The sequence below is a fragment of the Diabrotica undecimpunctata genome, chromosome 1 (genome assembly GCF_040954645.1).
Source record: "Diabrotica undecimpunctata isolate CICGRU chromosome 1, icDiaUnde3, whole genome shotgun sequence".
Lineage (NCBI taxonomy): Eukaryota > Metazoa > Arthropoda > Insecta > Coleoptera > Chrysomelidae > Diabrotica > Diabrotica undecimpunctata.
Genome location: NC_092803.1, coordinates 90,186,843 through 90,209,526, shown reverse-complemented (window position 1 = coordinate 90,209,526; position 22,684 = coordinate 90,186,843). Strand labels below are relative to the sequence as shown.

Below are 22,684 nucleotides of genomic sequence, written 5' to 3'. Positions count from 1 at the left end.
ACTAATCTCCTCGGAAATAGCGAACAGATGTCAATGGGATGTGTTAGAGGACTCGGGTGGTAGTGATCATTTCCCAACGATGTGTAAAATCCAGACACAAATTCAACATACATCTATCCAAAAAAGTTACAAAAGAAACATTAAAAATGCCAATTGGGAAAAATACTGTTCAAAAATAGAAGAACTAATGAAAAGTGGGTGTAAATAATATAGCACTTTTACGCAAATTATGGAGAAGGTGAGTGATGAAGAAATACCCTTTTTGGAAACAAAAAAGCACACAGGAAAAAAGAAAAGTCCTCCATGGTGGGACACGGAATGCTCAAATTTAATTAAAATGAGGAAAGAAAAAATCAAAAAATACAAAGAAGATGCAAGTACATTTTTAAAACATTTTTTTATAATAACAGGGAAAATGTTATTTCTAATGATTATGTTATGCAAGACATACCAACTATTCCCACAAATATTGGCAATTTACGTGAGAAGTTGAGCAAGTTGGTAACAAATTATGTAGCAGGATTCATTTTGAAAAAAATTTAAAGTCTTTGTAAAAAATGTGAAGTTTGTAAAACTTCTTTATTTACAGGAAAAAATAATCCAGATAATGAATTAATACGAGTCAGAGAATACAATAATGGATGAGGTTACAGGTTATGTTATCCAACGGAGGGATTTGTCAATTTTTTTCACATGTTAGACAATAAATTTTTTCTTAAATACATCTCCTTCATCTAAAACCCTAGTAACTGATATAAAACAACACGTTATTAGACAAAATTTGGATATTTTTTCTTGTAAGGAGCACAAACATAATAAGTACAATAGATTCAATTATTACAATAACTACACGAACATTATTGCATAATTGGTACAAATGTATTAATAATAAAATTCAGGGTAATGATAGCAGACCTTATTCTGGTAATAATCCTGTTAAAAAAGAAGCTTGCCAAATATATTTGAAGAGGAAAAAGAAAAAATTCTTAAAAAAATCTAAAGATTCTGTTTAACGGTTTCTGCAGAGCTTCAAGTAATCTGTGGTGTACCTCAGGGTTTAATTGGTTTTTGGTTTCCTCTCCTACTTCTTCCAGGAACCCGTAGATCAGCAATTATTCTTATTAGATGATTAACGTCTTGACACTGAATATGACCAAACTATCTTAACCTATACTCTCTCATCTTGTCAGTAATTGTTGCCACCCCTAGACTTCCCCTAATACTCATCTCTAAGTTTATCCTTTTTTGTCACTCTACCCATCCATCTAAGCATTCTCATTCCAAATACTCTGTTTTTGTCCTACTAAGTTTAAAACATTTTTCCTCAAGAGCTTGTCTCCTCTGTTACAGTTTTTGTTTTAAGTAGCTTTCACTATTCCCTACATCATCAGCATAGATTAAGCACCATGGAATGTTACCCTGTAGTTTCGCTGTTATTTGGTCCAGAAGTAACGAGAATAAATAAGGACTAAGCACCGAGCCTTGGTGCAATCCTATTTTCACATGAAATTTATCAGTCTCTCCCACACCTGTCTCTAACACTAGTTGTTACTTCCTCATACATAAAATGTCTTTCACAATCTTTACATATTCATTGGGAACTCCTTTCTTATTGGGACCCACCACAGAATCTCTCAAGGAACTCTATCGTATGCTTTCTCAATAATTCTATTAAGTAGACCTGTTAACCAGCTTGTCCCTGTCTCTCCTAATGCTTTCCACACTTCCAACTTCCATATGTTAAAACTGCTGGTCACCATTGCTGTTACTGTCTCTGTTAACTCAACTGGTTGTCTATCAAATTCTTCATTTATTAACCTGTCAACTTTTCATTATAACATGACATACTTAAAAATTTATAGTAGAATCACTTTATTTGTCGATGATATAAGTGTAATCTGGAGTAGTTTAGATTTCCTAATTCTACAATTTTCCATAAGTAGGGATCTCGTTAATATTAAGTCTTGCCCTGACTCTAATGGGCTTTGTTTTAAGACTGATAAACCTGTAACTATGTCGTTTAGAGTAATTTTACAACCTCTAATGCTTAACAATAGTCTAATAAATACCGCAAGTTCAATTAAGTTTCTGGGACTTTTTATTGACGATATCCTAGATTTTACTTTAAGAAATATAAAATATTTATTAATCCTGCTCTATTAATTTTAGAATTCATTTACTTAATTCACAAACACATTAATACTTTAATAGAAGGTGCTATTTCCAACAAGACATGTAAATTCTAAATAAAAGAATGTGTTGATATTTTATTGTAATACTAACTCAAATAAACGTGATACATAAATACATAATTAAAAGTGGTTACATTACGATACCATCTTGAAAACCGTTGACATTGACATACATCAATCGTGCTGTCAACCATAGACAGGTTTGTTCCTTATTCACGAGTATTTATTTAACACCCTCCCTCAAACCTGTTAGTATGCAAAACTAAATTTAAACCCTCAAACCTAACTTATTTACAAAATAATTAAATTTCTTATAGCACAGAGACTTTGTAAATATATCTCCAAGTTGCTCATTTGAACAAATATATTCAACCTTTATAATACCCTGTGCTACCAGATCCAAAACAAAATGTAATTTTACTTCAATGTGTTTACACCTTTTATTGTTTTCAAAGTTTTGTAGCAGTTTGATAGCACTTTGATTGTCTTCAAATATTGTGATTGGTAATAATAATTTAATTTCCAAATCCAACAGTAGTTTTTTATATAAAGTAATTCACATGAAGCTGCACATACTGCCACAAACTCAGATTCTGTACTTGATAAAGTTACCAAACTTTGCTTTTTGGAAGACCATGAGATTAGATTATTAAAAAGTTTAAAACAATATCCACTAATGGATTTTCTATCATTTATGTCATTAGCCCCCCAATCAGCATCAGTATAACCAACTAAATCAAAACAAGAAGTATCTTCTAAATGATAAAAATACAACCTAAAATTAATAGTAGATTTCAAATATTTCAGTACTCTTAACAAATGCTTAAAATGTTCATTAGTAGCACTATCTTGAAATCTCCTAAAATAACTAATGCTGAAACAAATATCAGGTCTAGTACCCATCATTATATACATAAGACTACCTAACAGTTCTTTGTATGGTAAATTGGTACTAAGATTACAATCAGTATTTCTCAGTAAATTCAAATTCTTTTCAATTGGTGTTTTAAAATTTTTACTGTCTTCAACATTATATCGTTTGACAAGATTTTCAATTGCAGGTATTTGGTCAAGAGTTATGATCCTATTTTCAAAATCTCCGGCAATTCTTATTCCCAAAAAGTTAAACTGACTGCTTATTTTATTCATTTTAAAAGATTCACACAATTTTGTTTTCAAATAATTCAAAAATATATCATTATTACAAGCCATCAAAATGTCATCTACATAAAGCACCAAGTAACATCTTATATCCTTATTAATAAAACTATATAAACAGTAGTCTGTTTTTGAACGTTTAAAATTTAACAGTAGCATAAATTCGTTAAATTTCTCATTCCATGCCTTTGGGGATTGCTTGAGACCATATATTGCCCTATTCAATAAACATACTTTATTTTGATCATTTTTCGAAACTCTAAGACCTTCAGGTATTTTCATAAAGGTTTTTTCTTTCAGAGAACTATTCAGGAAAGCATTTTTCACATCTAATTGTAACAATAGTAAATTATAATGATTACAGATAGACAATATTATTCTTAATCTAGACAATTTTGCTACAGGAGCATGTATTTGTGAAAAATCATTAAAATGACTTTGTTCAAATCCTCGTGCAACTAATCGTGCTTTATAAACAGGCTTACCAACATCATTTTCCTTTAACCGAAAAACCCACCTATTACTAATTACCTTTTGATTACATGTCTTCTCAACTAATTCCCAAGTATTATTATTTTTCAGTGCATCCAACTCATCTTCAATTGTCTGTTTCCATGAACTCCATTCTGAACTTTCTTTTGCTTCTGAGTAAGACTTCGGTGCATTTGTTAGTTCACTAAGTAGTGCCAAACAGCTTATATCTAATTCTTCATCACACTTTGCTGCATCTAATTCATAAATGTCATATTTTCCGGGTAATTTTCTTACTCTTCGTGGTCCGCCATTTTGGGTACTTCCAGAAGGCACTCCTTCATTATCCTTTTTATTATCTTTTTCTTTATCTTCTTTACTATCAGACTTTCTGTCTTCATCTCCAGCTTCAGTTTGTATTCCTCTTTCTTCGATTTTATTTTCTTGTATATCATAATTTTCTTCATCTTCTTTTTCTCTGTTTCTTCTCAGATCTTTTTCCTTTTTATTCATAAAATTATTTTCATCGAATACTACATTTCTACTGTGAATTAACTTGTTTTCTTGTTCTTGCCATAACTTGTAACCATTTTCTGTATAACCAATAAATCGGCACATCACCCTTTATCGTCAAGTTTCTTTCTCAAAGCATCTGGTACTCTGGCATATTCTATGCAGCCAAAAATTCGCATATTAGAGACATTTGGCTTTTTACCAAGCCACAATTCAAAAGGACTTTTATTCTGTATTAAGCAAGATTGCGTTCTGTTGTTGATATATGCTGCCATGAGAACTGCATCTTCCCAAAAACATTTATTTATTCCTGCCTCTTTTATCATACATCTTGCTCTATCCATTAATGTTTGATTCATACGTTCTGCAACTCCATTCATTTGGGGAGTGTACGGTGGAGTGTATGATATTTGAATTCCCGTTTCTGAGCAAAACATTAATATTGCATTAGAACAATACTCACCTCCATTGTCACATTTTAATTTTGAGATAGGTTTATTACAAAATAATGATGTCACTTTCGCTGTATAATCTTTAAAACAATTGTAAACTTCGTCCTTTCCTTTTACAGTATATACCATGACAAACCTAGAAAAATCATCAACAAACGTTATGAAATACTTATAACCATTACGTGATGTTGGTGTGATTGGACCACATACATCTGTATGAACTAATTCAAGAACTCTAGTACTTCTGGATATTTTCGAATTATATGGAAAACATTTTTGTTTCGATTGTACACAAACATTACAAATTTTATCAACCTTTGATTTGGTAAACTCTAAACCATTAACTATATTTAAATTTTTAATTTTTGAAATAGAACCATAATTCAAATGACCATACCTTTTGTGCCAAATATCTATATTTAGTGCTAAATTTGCAGATTCAATATTAGATTCAACATTGATTTTAAATATAATTTTATATAAATTATTAAAGTAGCAATCTGATTCTCGAAGCGTGAACACGTACCGTCATTCAAAGCGCTAGAGAACTTCCTTATCGTAAAACTACCTAATTAACTAGTAATTATCTTATCAGCATCAAAAAATTGTTAAAGTGAAAAGTAACAAAAACTAAGTGATTAGTCAAACAACCAAAAGAAATATGTTCCCTTCGGGGAACTTATTAGGATTTGATAATAATGGCCAACCAATTTATCAACAAATGAATACTATACAGGATATCCCAACAATAAATAACCAGAGCCAGTCAAACCAAACCGCAGTAAAACCGCAAGTACCATTTTTGTATTTTAATCAAACACCATCTGCTAACCAGACAACAAATCAAATGTCATGCCTAAACCAAATATCTATTCCAACCCAAATAGCTATACCAAACCAAGTACCATTTCCTAGTCAATCAACTGCACAAAATATTCATAACACTCAAAACCCTATTCAGTCCCAATACACAACAGTATCCACATCACAGACTCATACAGCACCTTAGAAAAGAAAACATTGTACATCACACTTACCAACCGAAACAAGAGAGGGCCTATAGAGTTGTCATAAGTGGATTACATCATTCAACACCCACAGGAGATATCTCGCATGAATTAAATAATAAGGGTTTTAAAGTTCGCAACATAATTATTGTTATACATAGAGTTACCAAAGAACCATTGCCTTTATTCTTTGTCGATATAGAGCCAAATGAAAACAACAAAAACATATTTAACCTGCAAGTCCTACGAAACTGCATAATAACAGTAGAACCACCTAAAATAAAAAATACAATAGTACAATGCACAAGGTGTCAAAAATACGGGCACTCAAAAAGTTACTGCCTGAGACCATTCGCCTGTGTTAAATGCGGTGGATCACATGATACAAAAACCTGCAAAAAAATACGCGACACACCAGCAACATGTGCCTTATGTAATGGCAATCATCCAGCAAACTATAAAGGATGTGCTATATATAAAGACCTAGTAAATTCGAAAAACAAAAATATAACAAGCAGCATTCCTATACCTAGAGTTGCAAGCCTAAATAATAATAACAATAATGCTCACCACATACGCCAATCACATGTAACATATGCTCAAGTTGCTGCAACTAATACTTCTTCACAAGACAACAACAATAATTCAGACCTTTCAAATAAACTTACAGAATTCCTCAACGAATTTAAAAATATGTTTGCACAATTGATAAACCAAAACAGCATGTTACTAAGCATGCTTACAACAGTGATAAATAGAACGTCGTAATGGCTAACTCACTTAGAATAGCTGAGTGGAACGCAAATGGTCTAACAAACCATGTGCAAGAAATTATACTATTTCTAAAATTAAACAAAATAGACATCCTACTTGTATCTGAGAGTCACACAACTGAGAGGTCTTTTATAAAAATTCCACACTACTCTGTCTATTAAGCAAACCATCCAGATGGAACAGCCCACGCTGGTTCAGTTGTAATAATCCGTACAGCTATAAAACACTACGAACTTGCTCCATATATCACCAACAAAATTCAGAGTACTATCATAAAAGTACAAGCGCTCACCTTCCCGTTAACAATAGCTTCTATCTACAGCCCACCACACGTCATACCATCAACCTGGAGGAATACAGAGAGTTTTTTGAACAGCTTGGCTCACATTTCCTAGTGGCAGGGGACTGGTATGCAAAACATACAACCTGGGGAGCAAGACTGATATCTCCAAAAGGCAGAAATCTATTAAAGATCATACAAGATAATAACCTGAAATACCTAACAACTGGTACCCCCACATACTGGCCCACTGATAACAACAAAATTCCTGATCTGCTAGACTTTGCTATAACTAAGGGAATACCTGAAATACACAGCGACATTACCCCCAGTTTTGATCTACATTCGGACCACAGTCCCATCTTGATTACTTTAAGTACCAATATAATTTGGAAAACTCTTGCACCAAGGCTATGTTCCAGTAACACGAATTGGGTTCAATTCAAAGAAAGAATCAATGAAAAAATATCTCTTAACATTCGACTCAAACACAAAAACGATATTGAAGAAGCTGTAAAATATCTAACGGAACAAATACAACAAGCCGCTTGGAAAGCTACTCCTGAAAGGGAAAAAACCATTGATGAAAGGTATAGTATACCCCTCCACACTAGAACACTAGTAGAAGAAAGAAGAAAAGCCCGTCGCAAATGGCAAAGAACAAGAAACGCGATAGATAAAACAAATCTAAACAGGCTCACACACAGACTTCATTCCGCTATCCAAACAGCCAAAAACGAATCTTTTGAAAGATATGTCACAAACCTTTCTCTTGACGACAACTCTCTTTGGAAAGCCACAAAGAAATTCAAAAGGCCGGTAGTAATGAAATCACCAATTCGGAAAAATGATGGAACCTGGGCTCGTTCAGATATAGAAAAATCCAACAGATTTGCAGAACATCTATCAACCGTCTTCTCCACCCCACAGGCCAACGATATTAACGACGGGAAAATTAGAGACTTCCTTAATGCACCCTGTCAGCTATCATTACCACTAAAATACTTCTCACCAAACGAAGTCCGTAACGAAATCAACCTGCTTAACCCTCATAAAGCTCCAGGATTTGACTTTATAACTGGCGAAATCTTAAAAAAACTCCCAAGAAAAGGTGTCGTCTTAATAACCATTATTTTTAATAGTCTCCTGAGACTCTGCTATTTTCCAGTGCAATGGAAGTATGCACAAATTATAATGATACCTAAACCTGGTAAACCTCTAACTGAAGCCAGTTCGTACAGACCAATAAGTCTCCTTCCGACTTTATCAAAAGTCTTCGAAAGGTTAATCCTTAACAGAATAGAAACAATAATACCTATAGAAAACCTTATCCCAGATCATCAGTTTGGTTTTCGGTCAAATCACTCAACCATACAACAGTGCCATAGATTAGTCAACAAAATAAAAGAGAGCCTAGAAGGGAAACAAATCTGTCTATCAGCATTCCTTGATATACAGCAAGCATTTGATAGAGTGTGGCACGAGGGTCTTCTCTTTAAAATAAAAGCTCAGCTAACTGACCAAATCTACCTCCTCCTTAAATCATACTTGTCCGACAGATACTTCCAAGTTAAATTCAAAGGTGCTCTATCCAACTACCACCAAATAAAATCCGGAGTACCTCAAGGCAGTGTGCTTGGCCCATTCCTTTATCAAATCTTCACTGCTGATATTCCTATTGGCGAAAATACACTAATGGCAACATTTGCGGATGACACTGGTATACTAGCATCAGACATCAACGAAATATTAGCATTTAACAAATTGCAAAATCATCTCAATGAACTAGAAGACTGGCTTAAATGCTGGAAAATAAACGTCAACACAAACAAGTCTTGTCAAGTAAATTTCACAAATCGAAGAATTAGATGTCCACAACTACACCTAAATAATTCACCTATACCTATAAAAACAGAAGTAAAGTACCTGGGCCTTCATCTAGACGAAAAACTTACTTGGAAATCACATATTGCAGCCAAACGACGACACCTCGACCTAAAAGTTAAAAATATGAGCTGGCTAATCAACAGAAGATCGCAACTTTCATTAGAAAACAAACTGACCATCTATAAAACAATACTCAAACCAGTGTGGACATACGGAACTGAGCTGTTCCAGTTGACATTCCAGTCAAAAACTATTCGTATGTTAGCTAAAGCCCCATGGTATGTGTCAAACCAAACCCCTCATGCAGACCTCAACATCCCCTTCATCAATGATGTGATTGCCGACCACTCCAGAAGATACATGAATCGCAGCGCAGACCATCCAAACCATCTCATAGACGAATTATTCAACCCCCCACTGGTTGACAGACGTCTAAAAAGACTTTGGCCAGAAGATCTAGCTGCTAGGTAAATTCCAGAGAGTCGTTAATGGACGACACCTGCCACAAGCCAAGAACATACATCATATTTACTTATTACTGTATTGAAGTAGATTGTAAATTAGCAATAAATAAATAAATAATAAAAAAAAAAAATATTTTGTACTTGAAATGATACGTTTAATTAATAATACTAATTACATATTAATAGAAGAAGAAATCTCATTTCATTAATTTTTTCGAAAATTGCTAAAAATATACTTTACTGTAATTGTAAGGTAAGATTAATGACGTATAATATGTATTTATTATGTCACTGGGTAAGATAAACATACACTTACTATAAAAATAAAATGACGTTTAACAAACGTCAACGCTTTACCAAAATAAAATAAAATAACTAAATAATATTAAATATAATTAAATAAAATTGAATCAAGTTAAACAGAATTATGTAGAATTAAATAATTTTTTGAGCGTTTTGTGGTAGGAATAGAATAGTTCATCGAATCGTGACGTATGATACATCATTCGAAAGGAGAGGCGGTAGCGAATATATTGAGTTGGGTCCGATTGAGGCGTGTGATACGTTAAATGAAAGGGAAGGATATCACGAATATATTAAGATAAAAAAAAACAAACAAAGCGACTACCCAAAGGGCATTACACATTGTCTTCATTAATAATGAACGTATAGTTACATACGAGATGTCATAGGGCACTAAGCATAAAAATAATTGAACTGAAAGACAAATTTTGATTTATTGACTTAAAAAAGGCCTTTGGCAGTATACAAAATAAACAACTAATCGAATCCTAACTTGGTAAAAAAAAAACAATTAAGGCAACTACTAAAAGGGCACTTCACAGTATCTTCATTATTAATGAATGTATAGCGACATAGAAGATATCATAGGGCACTATAGATAAAAATAGATTTACCATTAGACAAATTTTGATTTATTGACTTGTGGCGGGCTGAGCACAGAATAAACAACTAATCGAATCCTAACATGTGACATAGCAAATAAAAGGGGATAATATAACGAATATATTTAGATAGCAAAAACAAACAGACTTGGTAAATTCGCTTTATTGGCCTGAAAAGGGCATCTGCCTGATTACAAAATAGAGAACTAGCCTGATACTAGAATATGACACATCAAATCAAACACATCAAATATATATACATCCTGTTATCATTTTTGCATCGACACATTATGCTTTTACCATCAATTTAGCATCGTCTTGCAAAGTAGAATCTGTATATCGACGCTACTTTACAAGCCCTCAATAACTTTTTTCCTGTACTTGTTACAAGAAGTTTAACCATCTCAATAGTTAGAGATTTGATGCCGTGTTGGTACTTTAAAATATCCGCTTTCTTTTTTTATCCCTTACTGGGTTATATAAGTTTATTTCAGAAAATGTATGAGTCTGAAATGATGGTACAGTGAAAATATTATACAGTGTGTCCGTAAAGTATGGAATAAATTCGATATTTCCTAAATGAAAAGCCTTTTTAAAAAAAATCTAAAACTCGTCGATTTTTAAAATTAATGTTCTACATTTTACAATAAAATTTCATTATACAAGGTGATACACATTAGTGATGACGTCACCGGCTCTTTTTTAAATGTAACACCCTGTATTTTAGGACATTTTTAGATCGATAAAAATGAGCTGGTTCCAAAAAAGTATAATACTGGGGGTCTAATGAATATAATTTGAAAGATATGCTCTTAGAAAATTAATTTTTATTGATTTATAATATTAATAAATTATACTTGATTATACTATAATTGACTTTACAGGCAACCGATTTTTTTTTTTGTTAAAAAATGAACATATTCACTCACAAATAACTCGAAAGTTAGCTACGTGTATGCCAAATTTAATGTAAATCCAAGAGGTTCTTTAAAATAAACGGCAAAAACCGTGCGTGAATTAACTATTTTTATGCGGTAACACGTTATACTTGTTAAAACCTCGATTTTTTTTTATTTTTGGTGTTTCATTTAAACAATGTATTTATTTTTAGACACTAGTGAGACAACTGACCGTACTTTGACAGTTAATCGCAGTCAAAATGTAAAAACCTATTTTGGCCAAAGAAAATTGAAGTTTGCTGATATGTCTCCAGAACAGGATGTTGGTTTTGTAGAAGGTATTAAGACTCCCTATACACCACTTTGGACAAACCCTGATGATACGCCCCAACCCGAGGCTCAAGTGAAAATCGAAACTAAAAATACACATACCCGTATTAACGCAAGTACTTCTACATCCGGTTCTATTAAAATAAATAAATTGAAAAACAAAACTCGGTGTAGTCACAAAATTTACGATTAAAAAAGAGTTTACAAAAAAACTCAGGAAAAAAACAATCCAAGAATTATACTCAAAAACCTTCTAAATCTTTGCTCAAAAGTAATTGTTTGTGACCAATGATCCAATAATCGTCGTGCTTATATTTTACTAGGAGCTACGAAAGATATGCCACAAATTTCACTAAACAATACTTTAATATATACTGTTTTTGATGTACCTCATTCATTTAATTCATTAAGGAACAATTTCATGAATAAAAAACTCATAATAATCAAATAAACTGGAATGACTTTGTCCAAACTTTCGAAGCAGATCAGAAAAGTATTGTATCTAGGTCTATGGTCAAGATACAAACACGTATAACCAAATACGTTTCAAAAGATGAGGGTAAAATTGGCAGCTCAGGTTTTTAGTTCTTCTGTGGCGGAAGCTATCCGTACGGCTCATGATTTGGGTCAAATAAAGAGCCAGTCGGCAAAAAATACGGCCGATTTTTTTAAGCAAATAAATTGCTTGTTTGATTCCCTAAACAGCAAAACGTTAGCAGATCCAAATTTTTACCGAAAAGGTTTGTCTATATATAACAGCATACCGTATGACACTCTTAAAAACAGAATTGGTCTTTTCAAAGAATTGAGGGTTATGGAAGGAGACAAAGAAAGAAAAAATATTTACTGCTTGGATGGATTTCAATGGACTATTACTTCCATATTAAAGCTTTGGGGAGACTTAAAAATGGAAGGATTAAAATTTTTTTTTACATCCAGAGTGAATCAAGATCCACTAGAAACTCTTTTTTCTGTAGTACGACATCGTGGAGGCTACAATCCTCAACCAAAAGTAAGTAAAAGTAAATTTTTTATAATAATTCTATAATATTGGGTTTGACACAGAATAACACAATTATGAAATTAATAAAAGTCTGTAAAGTGTTACTTATCTCAAAAAACAATCCTTACTGATATCAAAACTGTATAATCTAAATATCTCAGGTCCAGTCAATTTATCCTTTTTAATTGCTTTATTTGACCTGTTAATTGAACTCCTCGGAAAAACAAAATTAAGACTGCTCGAATAATTCCATTCGAACATGTAAAACTATTTATAAATATTTTTAATTTAGTATTTAACTCCACTTTGGACAAAAATGCGCCCACTCTATAAATGTCATAAATTTCAAACGATTTTCAAAACAATTTGTCAACAGTTTTCAGAATTATAGTTTTTTGTGCGCTTAAAACTCTTACAAAAAAAGACTTACAGAAAAATCAGGCACCCCGCCTACCCTCAGAGCGAATTTAGTCCCGCACGGTGCAACATCTCTGTTTGCAGAAAGAAGCCCTAAAAAACTCATCAAGGATTTACTCCTGACACATTTATACAGTGCTCTCCGAATCTGTAAAAGGTTTGTCCAGCTTATGGTATAAAAGCAATTAATAATGAAGTTTTAAAAGTTTTTGCATTGGTAGCCTTAGACCCAGTGGTTGGTGTATCTTTACATTCGCAATCTTCGTGATAATAACTTGGATAGACAATAGTGCACATACACTTTTCAAAGACTTGTTAACTAGTAAGTAGTATTTAGTAGTAGGAATTTTGTTTAGTCTTTATGTATTTGTACTGATATTATGTATGCTATTTGTTTTTCTCTCTTTTTCTCTTTAATAAACCGTTTTGTACCTTTGGATAGCTTTTTGAACCGTTAGTGTTTAAGACACTCTTATATTACAGGTAAGAGCTCTCATATTTTGTAACCAGCAATCTATGTTATACTCTCTATCTCATTTTAGGACATTCTTCATGTCCGTCCTATTGTGTAGATACTAATTTTATCTACTAAAGTGGTCCTTCGAGCCGGATCTTGAGGTTTTTCTCGACCTGTAATCTCTTTCTTAGTACTTTGGTTCAAAACCCCAAAAAATATCTTATATTTTTCTCCACCTTTAATGTTTTCATTTTTTTTTGTCTCTTTAAAATTATTTGATAATTTAGGTATAATTTTGTATATATAAGTTCTCATTACGTGTCAAAGATGGAGTTAACACAAAGTTTAAAAAATAGGCGCTTGGCAAAAACTAAATTGACAAAATTAAATAATTATCTCGATATAAATTTGGCTAATCTCACTATTCACTCCACTAAAGATCGTATTTTGCATTTAAAAAAAGGCGTACGATTCTTATTGCCAAGCCCAAGATGAAATAGAATCCTCTGAAGTTGAAGATGATGAAGATACAAACATCATCGATAATATTTATTTAAATATGCTCTCCACACTTGAGGAGAATTTGCTTAAATTTAGGTTAACAGAAAATAGCAGTTCTTCTAGTTCTTTTTCTCAAAATAATCCCTCTAGTTTACGTACGCAAAGAAGCATAAAGCTTCCGCAAATCCAATTGGAATGTTTTTCTGGTGATTTCAATAAATTTCAAACCTTTCATCAAATATTTACTAGCACAGTAGATGCAGATACATCACTCACTAGTATAGAAACGTTTATTTTTTTGCGTTCTCTGTTAAAAGGAGAGCCCTTCCAGTTAATAGAGAACCTCACACTTATATAGTCTAATTACAGCATTGCACTTTCCACGTTAGTTGGTAGGTATTCCAATAATCGTATTGTTATCAAACAGTTATTCGCAAAGATTATTGATACAAAAGGGTTAGCTACTAATGCAACCTTTACCCAGCTCAGAGAATTTCACACAACCGTCTCCGGTATATAAGCGTCTATATTCTTTGATAATAGGAAACAAGACATATCAGATTCATCAAATTTACTTCCTAGATTTTTAGTTCTCTGTTCAAGTTCTCTGAACAGTCGATCACATCTTGAGAAATGATCCTGAATATCTATGTCATTGGTGTATTTTAACGTTGTTAATTCTTTTAATAAATAGAACTTAGAACACGTACCTTTTTTATCAAAAATTCCTTCCAGTTTCTTTATCATATCATGAGCTATTTCCACTTCTTTGATGTATTCCAAATGCGAGTCAGCAATACTTTGAATAATTACCATACATGCTTTATTGTTTTTCTTATGCCATTCATCATTTCTATCAACCGCGGGAACCGGCTTCAAAGCTTCACTATATTCTAGGGCCTTCAATACTGAAAACAACCTAAATTTTCAGTTGTCAAAACTGTTTCCATTAAAAGGTATTATGCCATATTTGTTTTCAGTTGACTTCTCCATTTTTTGAACTTTTACAACCACGCGCCTTTACTAGCCTCTTTTCACGTTTTTATCTTTTCTTAATCAACATTCTTTGTACTTCTGGGCCCATAACCAATGTTATATTAATGAATAGAAAATAAAAGAATGTGTTGATATTTTATTGTAATACTAACTCAAATAAACGTGATACATAAATACATAATTAAAAGTGGTTACATTACGATACCATCTTGAAAACCGTTGACATTGACATACATCAATCGTGCTGTCAACCATAGACAGGTTTGTTCCTTATTCACGAGTATTTATTTAACACTATTCAGTAGCCCAATTTTTGAACAAACTTTAGACTTTTAGTATTTTTTATGTAGATAGTACTTTTAAGATAATTTTAAGTTATTGTATAATTACTGAATAAAACATTGAATTGTCTTTCGGTTGTTTTTTTTTTCTACATTTTAAATTTGCAATACCAGTATAGGTTATCTGAACCTTTTATTCAAAAATCCCGCAAAATTTCTAGTTTCCCCGTAACTATATTTTGTCATTTTAGTTGACTTTCCAATTAAGAGATGGCGTTCATTCGATCCTAAAGATCAACATGGTCGTGGAAAGTCTAGATTTGTGATGTAGATGCTGTATGCTTCAAATATAAAAAGATAAAGCTTTAGAAAAGTACATTTTGTTTATATTATGTTATGAATTCTGCAATTTTTGATTTATATAAAACAACAATGAGTAAATATTTGTTTCTTTGGAGATTAAGTGCAGTTAATTATTAGAAATTTTTTTTAGCTATTACCCTTTGATAGATTAGTGGATAGATTTGGCAATCGTCAAATTAGCAGTTGCCAGATTACAACAGATGTTTGCAATTAATCTCGAAAGAGACAAATATCTACTCGTTATTGCTTCATATAAATTAAAAATTGTAGAATTCATAAAATAGTATAATCAAAATGTACTTTTTAAAAGCTTTATCTCTTTATATTTGAAACATACCACATATGCGTTATAAAAACATGTCAACACTGCCAAAACGAAATATTTTTGACATTTGCAGCTATACTCAGCTTGTACTTACGGTAAACTCAACCAAAGCATACAACATATGCATTATAAAAACATGCCAACACTGCCAAACCGAAATATTTTTGACATTTGCGGCTATATTCAGCTTGTACTTTCGGTAAACTCAACCCAAAGACACTAGAGAGATATCGCAACGTCAAACGTTAATACCGTATTGAGACGTAAATAACGGATAACGGTCTGTTGAAACACAGGTATCAAGAGAGTTATCGCAAATTGTTCTGGGGGGTACGATAAGACTTAACGTTATTATGACAACCGACGTTTGGCATTAACTGTAACCTAGAAATTAATGTTAGTCATAGCCATACTCGAATATAACTACTTGTACTTAACTGTTTTTTTTATTGAATAATGGATTTGGAAATTGATGCAGCAATAATAGCTGGTGCTGATGATAACGAAATTGAAGACTTACTTTTTGTTAATTTGCTACAAGGAGAAGATATTGAGCAGGTAGACGTGCACTTTAATTTTAATGATTTAACCAATAGTCAATGTCAATGTATACCTAAATCTTGTCTAAACAAAATAAGAACACACGTGTTTCTCAAAACAAACCAAACAACATAGATAAGGTTAGATTGCCAAACAAGATCATCCACTTGATCCACAGTCACAGTTTTTAGTTTCTAAATTTGTATTCTATCAAATATTTTTATGTTTTATGCGAAATGTCAAATTATCGTTTAACGTAATTACCACCCCTTATTTCGACCCAAATAGCGGAAGCCCTTATCCGTTATTAACGTAACATTCACTATGCGCTTGCGTACATGTCAAAATAGCGTATTCCGCTATTAGCGTGCGATAAAAATGCACTTGCGATATCTCTCTACTAAACACAGATAGGATTGATTTTGTCCTATGCTCTAAGGTCTGCTTGCCATTATGCTAATTTCAGTACTAAAAATATTAGTTAGTTGCGCGCGTTGATTTAGTATGAAAAATGTGAGTTTGTGTTTGCAACTATCTTAATTTTAATTAGCATGTAGGCATGCGTTTTACCAATTTTTTATTGATAACTTAACAATGAAGTTTATTTTATGTGTTCAGAGTAAACAAAACACACAGGTAGATAATTATGGTGAAAAAGTTAAAATTATGTGTAGTAGCTTTAACTGTAATAATGATGCTTAAAAAAATCATACACTTCTTAAAAAAAGCGTATGTGGAAAAAAAATGATCGAGAGAAGAGGCTTATGCAAAGGAATATTAAATATTAAATAAAGTTGAATTATTAGTAGAAGACCTTTTGGCATATAAAACCTTTTTACGAATGAATAATAATTGGCTAAAACAATTGTTACTATCAGTTTAGAATAACCTCACTTTTAATTAATATTTCATTATTTTTAGTACAAGAAATTAGAACATGCTCTAATTTTTAGTACTGAATCGGCGCGCGCATCGAATTTGTAGATACAATATTTTAGTGCTAAATTCAGTACTGAATTTAGCATAATGGCACGCAGACCTAATGTAAGAAATGCGTTTTGTTGAGTGTGGCGTAGGCGTGGGGAATCGTGGTTAACATTTCTTATTGTTTTATATAGAATAGTTCATGATACTTTAACAAAACAAGATAAGTCAACGCGCATGTTCTTGTGACGTAAGCCCGAGACAACTTTAATGACGGCAAGTTAAATGCTCATAAGTGTTCATGCTCATTTTGAAGCAAAATGCAACGAATTATTAAACAAGTTTGAAAAATTAATAGCTGATCATTCCAATTTGAAGAAAAAGGGTCAAATGAAAATAAAAAGTTTAACAAGTCAGTTGAGGTATTCTAAAGCAAAAAATATGAAAAAAATCTGAAATTTTTGCTGAAATTTTGTTAAAGTGTTAACCACAAACCAAATTGTACTTTTTTCTGAGTGTGGATTAATATATTAGTCCAAAAGTATTCCAAAAAGCCAATCTTAAAATTTCTCAAGAAAAAATAGAAGAACCTGATGTATCTAACAATAGTAGTTCTTTCTCTTCCCAAGAATCATCTTCTAATCAGTATGGCGTCAAATTAAAATTATGGAATAAATATTACGAAAAATATATTGATACCTGTGGGGGCCTTGTAACTGGATTCCTACATTCGAGGGTTGGAAATCTTTTGATTCCAAGCCTTACTTCAAAGGACTTGTGAGTGGATGTATCTCCATAGGTTTGGTTCTTCAGTGACCGTTGAAGGATAAGGATTGTTAATGTGAGCAAATATAACTCCAGAGAAATAAAATCACCTTTAGTTTATCGACTTATAATTAATTTATTTTTAGAGTAGAGAAGCCTCAACACGGCTCTAGCTGACTATACAGTATCAAATAATTCTTTCTTTATCACACGTAAAAGAGAAAACCGTATTTATGAGAAAAATGCCCGCGTTTCGGCGTAGAGAAATATTTATATATGAATTAAGAGTGTTTTAAAATGCACATGCCTCAAGGGCGTGTGAGAATGAACTGACTTGATAATACTACTTGATGCGAACTTAAAGTGAAGATTACCCCTCTTGTATTTAGGTGTGAAAACTATTTAAGAGGCTGTGGCGCCAATAAGTCGGGTATCCCAAGCAAACTTCATAAAGTGACTATTTTACTTATTCTACACTAAGAAAAGTCTAAATTTACATTTTTATTTTATATTTTAAAAACAATATGTTCATTTCTGGAACATAGATTGCCCGCGTTGAAGTATTTACTTCAAAACGAAAGAAAGAGTGATTTGAGAAAGTAAGCAAACTTAACTTAAATGTAATTTAAGAAATAACTATTCCTAAACTAGAGTAATACATATAAATGTGACAAAATTTAAAATTTTAATTTTCTACTTTGTCCACAGGAAGAGGACAGAGTTTTGTAATGGGTCTGTTAAAATATCCATCTCTAGTCTTTATTTTAACACTACGGACCTTATCGTCCTTACCAGTAAACAATTCAACAATTCTTGCCAATGGCCAGTGTAGGGGTGGAACTTTATCTTCCTTTAATAGAACTAAGTCGTTAACTTCAAGATTCTTCTGTGGTGTTAACCACTTGGGGCGATTCTGAAGTTGATTAAGGTAATCAATTTTCCAGCGTTTGGCAAATGATTGCTGAATCTTCATGTAGTTTTGCCAAATTGTTAATTTATTGTCAGGTATTTCCGTCACTATCTCTTCAGGAAATGACGTAATTGGTTTTCCTATTAGGAAATGTCCTGGAGACAATGTGTTAAAGTCATTTGGATCATTTGACATAGCACAAAGAGGGCGTGAGTTTAGTACTGCTTCTATTTGTGCGAGAACTGTGCTAAAGGCTTCAAAAGTTAAAGTGGTATTGCCTAAAAGCCTTAAAATGTGATATTTGGCACTTTTTATGGCTGCCTCCCAAATTCCACCATGATGCGGAGAATGGGCTACAATAAATTTCCATGGGATTTCAGAAGAGGAGAGAAAATTGAATATGGACTCAGAGGTTTCCTTTTGTTTAAGAAATAGTGCAACTTCCCTCAACTGATTTCTAGCTCCTAGAAAATTAGTGGCGTTATCTGAGTAGATAATTTGTGGACAGCCTCTCCTACTGATGAATCTTTTTAAAGCAAGTAAGAAACTTTCGGTAGAGAGACCTGTGACTAATTCAATGTGCACTGCACGAGTAACCATACATACGAACAACGCTATGTAGGATTTTATTTTTGGAGCCTTTCTTAAATTGGAGCTTTTTATAAGAAATGGACCACCAACGTCTAGACCAACATTGGTAAATGGAGGGGAGAAACATGAACGTTCCCGTGGTAAATCAGCCATTAACTGTGTGGCTGTCTTTGCTTTAAATTTAAAACAATCGTGACATTTATTAATTATTCTTTTAGTTTCTTTGAGACCATTTAGACACCAATATCTTAAACGAAAATTGGAAAGAGTGTTTTGAGGGCCTGCATGACATAATCTTATATGTTCTCTATGCAGCATTAATTTTACTATGTGATTATGAGAGGGTAGAAGTAATGGGTACTTCTGTTCATATGGGACGTCTGAGTACCTTAGACGACCACCTACACGAATCATTTGCTGATTATCTATGAATGGGTTGAGTTTTAAAATTGTTCTATTTAAAATTATCTCCTTATTTTTAAGACAAGAAAATTCTCGAAAAAAGTGTGCCTTTTGCAAAAGTTTTATTATTAAATTTTCAGCATTTTTTAATTCTGAAACAGAGAAGGGTCCAACATATTTTTCATTTGGAAACTTGAAATTGTGAATGTACCTGAGAATAAGTGTGATACTGCGTTGTAGTTTTGAGAAGTTTGAAAATTTGAGAGATAAATTTTCAATGAAACTTATTGGACTTTCTTGTGCTAGATGAACTATTTTCTTTTCCTCGGGTACTTTACTTACATTTGGTTTTGAATCATAAGAAGTTAAATCTAAGTCATAATTAAGTAGAAATGAGGGACCTTGAAACCAAAATTTTGAGTTTAGAAGTTCAGGAGCAGACATGCCTCTTGACGCAATATCTGCGGGGTTTTGTTTTGACTTTATATATCGCCACTTAAATTGTGGGTTTCCTTGTATTTCAGAAACTCTATTTGCAACAAACTGTGACCATCTCGAGCTATGTGAGCCTAACCAAGCAAGTACGATTTCTGAGTCCGTCCAGCAGTTTATTGAGTCTATTTGAGTTAATTTATTATTTAGAATTTCAACTATTCTTTTAGTGAGTTTGCTGCATAAAACAGCACCCATAAGTTCTAATTTAGGTAAAGTTAATGTTTTTATTGGAGCTACCCTACTTTTAGAGGTGATGAGTGTGGAAGAGACATTCCTTGAGCTATAAGTAACTCTAATATATATGCAGCTGGCGTATGCCTTTTCACTAGCGTCGGAAAATGCGTGTATTTGTATACTACATATATAATTTTCAATAAAAAAAGGTCTGTGAATTTTTAAATGTTTTAAACTATCTAATTTAGAGTCCTAACAAAGACCTAATATTTTATTGGAATGATTTTCTGAAGATATAACATACGTAGAGTCAGTTGAAAATTGTGAAATATTTTCTAAAAATTGTGGTGAATTTGAACACCATTTGTGAAGAGATATGCCTGCCTTTTGTAGCAGTGCAGTGATTTGCTCATGCGCAAGTGTGAGTGTTTCAATACTATTTGTACCATATAGTATGTCATCAATATAGCAAAAATTAATGAGCATATCATGAGCGAGAGGATATTCTTCCTTATGCATGTTTGCGAGTTCAATTAAACACCGTGTGCTAAGGAAGGTAGCTGGTTTCGTTCCATAGGTAACCGTTTCCAATTGTATACATTTTAACGGCTCCGAGGGAGAGTTGCGCCACAAAATATTTAATAAGAAAGTTTAGTTGGGGTTAATTCTGATTTGTCCAAACATCTTTTTTATATCAGATGTGAACACATACTTGAAGAGTCTAAAATTGACTAAAGTGTCAAATAGTTCTGGTTGTGTGGTATAACCCTTTAACATAATATCATTAAGGCTAAAACCAGAAGAGGTTTTCATGGATGCGTCAAAAACTACGCGCAAACGAGTTGTGAGAGAAGTGTCTTTTTCTACACTGTGGTGAGGCAAGAAATATTTGTTTTCTGAGTGTACATTCTGCAGAGACAACAGAACATATTTTGCATGTCCTAATTCAACATACTCGTCTATAAAAGATTTATATTGTTTGTAAAGAGAATCATTTTTTGAGAATTTGTTCTCCAAATTTAGAAATCGCCTTCGCGCCATTTGGAAAGAGTCGCCCAATTTATTATTTTCATTAGGCGTGCATAGGGGTAAATCTACTTGGAACTGTCCATTCGGTAGGATTTGTGTTGTGGCTTTAAATATTTTCTCAGCCTTTTCATCATCAGGACTTAAATGCTTTATTTCGGGAACTTCTTCAATGTCTCAAAACCTTTGGAGAAGATTATTTATATTTTCTTCTTCAGTGTGAGATTGAACAAATAAAGAAATATGATTCGAGTGTGAATAGTTACAGTTTGAGTGAGAGTGCATCTTTTTCTTAGATGAAACTTGTGGAGATAAGTTACCGAACATGACATATCCTAAATGAGTGTTTTGAAGCACTGGAAGACCTGCTCCAATATGAATTAAACCATCCTTTAATAGATCACAGTAAATTTCTGCACCTAATAAGAGATCGATTCTCCCTGGGGAGGAGTAAGAGGGATCACTGAGCTTTATGCCAGCTGGTATTTTTATTTTGCTACGATCTAGAGGTACCTGAGGTATTTTACACGTAATATTATCCAAAACTGCACATGATACTTTAAATTTCATATCATTGTTTTTATATGGGAAAAATTCAATGTTTACCATTTCATTTGAGATGGAACAATTTTGAGAGATTGTGGAAATTTGTAATTTTTTATTAGTGGTAGAGTAATTTAGTTTATTTACTAAATCTTTTGTTGCAAAGCTCGATTGAGATCCATTATCGAGAAGACATCTTGCGTGTACAGGTTGTCCACTTTTAGAGTAAATTGTTACCAGCGCTGTGGCTAGCAAAACTTCGTTTTTTGGATTGAAAGTCGAGAGAGTCGCAAGATGAATTTTGACTTTGTGTGTCTGAGAGTAGACAATATTCATTTGTCTGAGTGCTTAAGTGAGTAGAAGTGTTTGGTGATTCATTATATGAATGTGGAGAATTAATTCTTTGAGTAACTTGGGCATTATTACTCCTTTGAGGAGCATGAAAATGACTTTGAGAGATATGTGGTGCACTATGGCGAGTTTGTGAATCACCCTGTATACTTGCGGACGATTGAGAGGTTTGTGGTGCATTAAAGCGTGATTGTTGCCTATTGGCGTGACTTTGATTACCATCATGTGAATTTGAAGCACTTTGATTGCTTCGAGTGGGAGAAAATAAATTATTTTCATGAGTGTGAG

General features: G+C 32.8%; 1 protein-coding gene across 1 annotated transcript; it reads right to left on the bottom strand.

Moving 5' to 3' along the window:
- Nucleotides 1-1,634: 1,634 nt before the first annotated feature.
- On the bottom strand, nt 1,635-4,771 carry LOC140433421 (uncharacterized). The gene is made up of 3 exons (XM_072521434.1): nt 4,537-4,771; nt 3,836-4,249; nt 1,635-1,825 (listed from the first exon to the last, which is right to left on the bottom strand). Exons 1-3 carry the CDS (start codon nt 4,769-4,771, stop codon nt 1,635-1,637), a joined length of 840 nt encoding a protein of 279 aa, XP_072377535.1.
- Nucleotides 4,772-22,684: the final 17,913 nt, after the last annotated feature.